At 49.3% G+C, this 6,070-nt stretch overlaps 1 protein-coding gene across 1 annotated transcript in view; it reads left to right on the top strand.

Annotated features, from left to right (window-relative positions):
• LOC105497431 (HECT and RLD domain containing E3 ubiquitin protein ligase 2) overlaps positions 1-6,070 on the top strand; it is a 222,446-nt gene that overhangs the window by 178,826 nt on the left and 37,550 nt on the right. The window contains exons 71-74 of the mRNA XM_071067311.1: positions 2,891-2,998; positions 4,494-4,625; positions 5,052-5,210; positions 5,296-5,414. Coding sequence (XP_070923412.1) covers positions 2,891-2,998; positions 4,494-4,625; positions 5,052-5,210; positions 5,296-5,414 — 518 coding nt within the window. The remainder of the gene's footprint in view (positions 1-2,890; positions 2,999-4,493; positions 4,626-5,051; positions 5,211-5,295; positions 5,415-6,070) is intronic.

Raw genomic sequence — 6,070 nt, 5'->3', positions numbered from 1 at the left:
TCTCGGTGACATTCCCGGTTAGAAGTTGCCTGTGGTTTTTTTGGTAATTTTACTAGAATATGCATTCATGTGGCCATTCTCGGCGATGTTCCCAGTTAGAAGTTGTGTGTGTTTTTTCGGTAATTTTACTAGAATGTGCATTCGTGTGGCTGTTCTCAGTGACGTTCCCAGTTGGCCGTTCTCGGTGATGTTCCCAGTTAGAAGTTGTGTGTGTTTTTTTGGTAATTTTACTAGAATGTTTGTGTGGCCGTGTGTTTTTTCAGTAATTTTACTAGAACGTGCATTCGTGTGGCCGTTCTCGGTGATGTTCCCAGTTAGAAGTCTTGTGAGTTTTTTTGGTAATTTTACTAGAATGTGCATTAGTGTGGCCGTTCTCGATGATGTTCCCAGTTAGAAGTCTTGTGAGTTTTTTCGGTAATTTTACTAGAATGTGCGTTTGTCACATGTTCTCGGTGATGTTCCTGGTGAGAAGCCGCATGTGTTTTCTCGGTGATTTTACTAGAATGTGCGTCCGTGCAGCCGTTCTCGGCGATGTTCTTGGTTAGAAGCCGTGTGTGTTTTCTTGGTGATTTTACTAGAAATGTGTGTCTGCACGGCCATTCTTGGTGTTCTCTGTGAGAAGCCGCATGTGTTTTTTCGGTGATTTTACTAGAATGTGCCTTCGCGCGGCCGTTCTTGGTGACGTTCTCGGGTAAGTGGTGCTCCTTTAGTCTGTTGTCCCAAGTCTGTTTTGCAATTCTCTTGAATTGCAATCTGCAGTGTTTGTTCTGTAACCTTGCTTAGCATCTTTTCTAGGGACACTTGGTCCCTAGAAAACTATCCATGCATTGGATAGTTCATGACTTTTAGAGTTAATGTTGGTTACTTTCTCTTTCAAGTACCTTTTACCTCTGTTTCTTTTTAAACAATTTTCTCCTTTTTTCCTATTTTCCTTAAGGTAACATCTGCTGTATTTATTTTACACTCTGTTTTAGTCTCCATTGGAATGTAGTTTTGTTTTCATTGTAATTCTGTCTTCAGCTTTATTTAATTTTTTTGGTTTTCCTGTCTGATTTATGTGGTTCTTTCATGTCTTGTATCATTTTTCTAATTTCACTCTATTTGTTTTGAAATGATCAGGATTGATGTGTTTTGTGGGCATATCTTTCTGGCCTGCTTTTATTGCCTATAGGGATGTTATTTTGTTCCTTATTCTCGCTGTTTTTTTTCTGGAGACAGAGTCTTGCTCTGACACCCAGGCTGCAGTGCAGTGGCATGATTCTGACTCACTGCAGCCTCGACCTCCTAGGCTCAAGCCATCCTTCCCCATCAGCCTTCTGAGAAGCTGAGACTACAGGCTGTGCCACCACGCATGGTTAACTTATTTTTATTTTTCGCGGAGACGAGTCTCTCTGTGTTGCCCAGTCTTGTCTCAAACTCCTGGGCTCAAGCGATTCTCCCAGCTGGGCCTCCCAAAGTGTTGAGAATTACAGGTGTGAGCCACCGTGCCCAGCCTATTCCCTTTTTCTTACAATAACTTTTTATTGTATTTGGTCTTATACTTTTATCTTGCTCATTTTTATGTGAAATAATTTTTCTTGAACTTTTAGAATGAGGTGAGATTCAGAAAAGCTTTGTCACTTTGTCGCCCAGGTTGGGGTACAGTGGTACGATCTTGGCTCACTATAGCCCCAACCTCTGGACTCAAGCGATCCCCCTTTCTTAGCCTCCTGAGTAACTGGGACTATAGGCCGTGTCCAGCTAATTTTAAAAATTTTATATAGAGAAAGGATTTCACCATGTTGTCCAGGCCTGTCTTGAACTCCTGAGCTCAAGCAAGCTGGCTGCCTTGGTCTCCCAAAGTGCTGGGATTACAGGCGTGTACCACTGCCTCTGGCCCAGAAAAGCGTTTTTAAACTTTAAGTATTACTTCATGATGGAAATTTAAAGAACAAAGGATATTCCTAGTCAACATTTGCCTAGACGAAAATCTTGTGACCCTTTTTCTTTCTGTTTCTCTCTCACTTTATATCCAGTCCACCAACAAATCCTGTTTTCTCTGCTTTTTAAAATATATTCCAAATTCACCCATTTCTCCCTCACTCTAGACATTCTGGGCTAGAGCACCATGGGGTCTCACCTGATTATCATCCCAGCAGTCACATCCTAGCTGCCTCCCTGTATTCCTGCTTCCACTCCCCACCTCCTGTGGTCTCCCCAGAATCAGGCCCCAACAGAGCATCCAGAGATAGTGTTTTAAAACCAGTCCGAGCCTCTCAACCCTGTAACCGTAGGAGGGAACCTGAGCCCCTGCTCCATATCTTTCCTCCTTCCTTCCTTCCTTCCCCGCCTACCTCTTTCCTGGCCCCTCACTGCCATCCTCTGCTAGACCTTAAAGATCTTCCAGCCTGAAGGAAAACTCTTGTACCTCTGCTTGCACACCTCTCACACCAGACATGCGTGTTCTCCACACCAAGCAATTCTCCAGTTCTCTGGACACGCCAGGAGTTGAGGTGCTTCTCACTCCCCAGGTGACCCACAACTGCCGTCTGACTGGGCTGCACTTTGGGCATTCCCGCAGCCCCTGGTCAGTGTGAGGTTCGCTGTAAAGCTTGATCGGGGAGTGGGGTTGCAGTGGGAAAGTCTGCCCAGGAGTGACAGCACAAAACAAATTGGCCAAGTGGAAGTGTTTTCTGGCCTTGCAGTCCACAGACATAATCTTCAGTGGGGATGAGCTGGGGAAAGGGGCGGTCAGTCTGAGATGCTTGTATTTGAGGCCAGTTCTTTCTGACTTTCTGCTGTTCATTCACTGTTAAACGTGGTTTTAGTTTCACTGTTTCTCCTTGGTGCACTGTTTCTACTTTGGGTGCTGATCTGAAGTGGTTGCTATGTTTTGTGTTCTGTCCTCCAGGTGCAGAAGGACTCAGGGTGGAATTTGACCGGCAGTGCTCCACGGAGAGGCGCCACGACCCTCTCACAATCATGGATGGCGTCAACAGGATTGTCTCCGTGCGGTCAGGTAAGGACAGGAGGTTGAGGCAGGATTGTCTCCGTGCGGTCAGGTAAGGACAGGAGGTTGAGGCAGGATTGTCTCCGTGCGGTCAGGTAAGGACAGGAGGTTGAGCAGGGCATCATCTGCCCACCTGTGTCTCCGCAGACACAAACCTTCACATTTGTAGGACAGAATGCTGCTGCTGTATTCTCATGGAAGTCTTGAGGAAGGGACAAAACGCTATTCAGCTGTGAAACACAGTAGGTTTGCTTGCCTCTTCCCCATACTTTTAAGTACAGTAATTATCTGTGATATGTGCACCTTATCCCTGTCGGATGGGCTCTGCCTCACCAGACAGTTGCAGAAGGTGCTGGAGATGTGTGGGGTGCCAGGGCTCGTGCGAGGTCGTGGTTGGCATACTGCAGAGCTTCTTCAAGGGGTTTGTTTCTTACGGCTACAGTGAGGGCGTGGCCATGTGTGGAGTGACTTCTGTATGTAGATGGAGGCAGCCACGTGTCTGGCTTGTCTCTGCTACTAGGCTCCATGAGGCCAGCGGGCGCAGATGAGGACATCTGGGGGGGTTTGTGAAATGCTGTTTTACCGAGTATTTTAGAATTGGCAGTGCAGGGGTGTGTTTGCACCTTTTGAGACCTCTTTGTCCTTCATCTCAAGTGTTTCCTGTAAAGGGCCGGGTAATGCAGCCTGTGTCATAACAACATGTAGACTGGATGCCCGTGGGTGGGTGTGGCTGTGTCCCAGGAAAGCTTTATTCACACGGCATTACTTAGGTAAAGCTTTGCATGAAGTGGTCTGGTCCTGGTGGGCGTGGGTTTTTCTGGTGCTTTGACAGATGTCTGCCAGTGTAGTTTTCAGCAGTGTTGTTGGATATGACAGTTTTTCTGCGTCCAGCAGAAAGTCCTTATGGGCCATCCCTGAGCTGCTGCCAGATGGTCCTTCTGAAGCAGAAATCGAGCAGGGTTCTCTTGGCCTTCTGAGATGCTGTAATGCACCACCGCTCCTGTCCACAGCAGCCAGGCCCTCTGTTCCCTCGAGGGCGACCTCCCCTGGGCCGTGCTGAACCACACACATGGGCCCTTTGTTGGGACAGCTAGGGTTCTTCCTTCTGCTGCCAGGCCACCTGGTTGTACCAGAGCTTTCCCAGGGAACGTCCCCATGGCCCCTGGCCTGGTGTGTGCTGGAGACCCGGAGGCCACTCACTGTATCCTGGCTGTGTGGGGTCGTTTCCCCACTGGGTGGTGGCTTCTGCCAGGGCAGTGCCTCCCGCCTGCCCTGTTTCCTGGGTACCTGGTACAGGGGCTGAATGAGTGTTTGCTGAAGAATGGTATGTATGAAAATGTGAATCCCAAGAGTGATGTGTCACTGTACACTTCAGCTTGGGAGAGCTTGGATTGGAGGAACTAGCTCTTCACACGTGACAGAAACCCTGCTTTGTGTCTAAGGAGGTTTGTGTTGATTGGATGGTGGGGTGAAGCTAACCCCGGGGTGCACTTTCCTCCTCTAGGCCGAGAGTGGTCCGACTGGTCCAGTGAGCTGCGCATCCCGGGGGATGAGTTAAAGTGGAAGTTCATCAGCGATGGGTCTGTGAATGGCTGGGGCTGGCGCTTCACCGTCTATCCCATCATGCCAGCTGCTGGTAAGGGAGGGGCTTCTGGCGATCAAGGTTAGATGACTGGCTGTGGATTGTTTTTGGAGCAACACGGACGCGTGCACATTTCCACGTAGTGCCTGACGGCCTGCCTTCTGCTGTGTTGGAGTGAGTGCTCCCACAGGCCCCACTGAGGCGTGGAACAGAACACAGAGAACTGTCCCAGCTGTCGGGCACACACTCCTCACCTGGTGTGGAAGGAGTTGTTGCTGGTGCAGTTCTCAAGGCTTTTGGTTTACAGTGGAAGTGTGAGTGTGAAGAGCGAGGCTCACCGACTTGCAGTGGCAGGCGTGGGCACATCAGCTGTTGCCTTCTGGTGGGTGGGGCTGGGTGGAGCCGCCCTTGTTCATTGGCTTCTTATGGGGTGGTCCCTAGCTTTTGAAACACGGGGATGTTCACAGTGCTCATTCACAGGCCCTAAGGAACTCCTCTCGGACCGCTGCGTCCTCTCCTGCCCATCCATGGACTTGGTGACGTGTCTGTTAGACTTCCGACTCAACCTTGCCTCCAACAGAAGCATCGTCCCTCGCCTTGCGGCCTCGCTGGCGGCGTGTGCACAGCTGAGTGCCCTAGGTAAACGGCACCGTTACAGTTGCGCCTGTCTTCCTGCTTGGAAGAAACCGTCAGACTTCTGATACTTTCTCTCTGCTCATTTCAGCCGCCAGTCACAGAATGTGGGCCCTTCAGAGGTTGAGGAAGCTGCTTACAACTGAATTTGGGCAGTCAATTAACATAAATAGGCTGCTTGGAGAAAATGATGGGGAAACAAGAGCTTTGGTATGGAGCATTCTAGTACAATTTCTAGATTTGTGATCCTTGGGGAATAAAATGTTGCTTTCGTAGTCTAAACCTCTAAATCATTGAGAAGAGTTGGGGAATTTCACATAAGAAAAAGGAGGCCTTGGGCCGGGCGCGGTGGCTCACGCCTGTAATCCCAGCACTTTGGGAGGCCGAGGCAGGCGGATCACGAGGTCAGGAGATTGAGACCATCCTGGCTAACACGGTGAAAACCTGTCTCTACTAAAAATACAAAAAATTAGCCGGACGTGGTGGCGGCGCCTGTAGTCCCAGCTACTCGGGAGGCTGAGGCAAGAGAATGGCATGAACCCGGGAGGTGGAGGTTGGAGTGAGCCGAGATGGTGCCACTGCACTCCAGCCTGGGTGACAGAGCAAGATTCCATCTCAAAAAAAAGAAAAGGGAATAAGGAGACCTTGGTCTCATCCAGACTTTGCACAGTTGCAGTGTATACTGAGTTCAGGTTGGACTTTGATTTTGTGAAAATCTGTGGACAGCTGTGAACACAGGATTGTGTTGACTGGACTTTACAATGGGGCTAACGGACGGCCTCCCCTGTATTTTGCTGACTAAAGTAGTCCCTTTTGATCCTGCCCATGGGAGGAGACAGGCAGCATTTGTGGGCCGAGAGGGACTG

This window comes from Macaca nemestrina, chromosome 7 (assembly GCF_043159975.1).
Source record: "Macaca nemestrina isolate mMacNem1 chromosome 7, mMacNem.hap1, whole genome shotgun sequence".
Classification (NCBI taxonomy): Eukaryota; Metazoa; Chordata; class Mammalia; order Primates; family Cercopithecidae; genus Macaca; species Macaca nemestrina.
The sequence above is the reverse complement of the archived record's forward strand: the minus strand, read 5'-3'. Positions and strand labels throughout refer to the sequence as shown.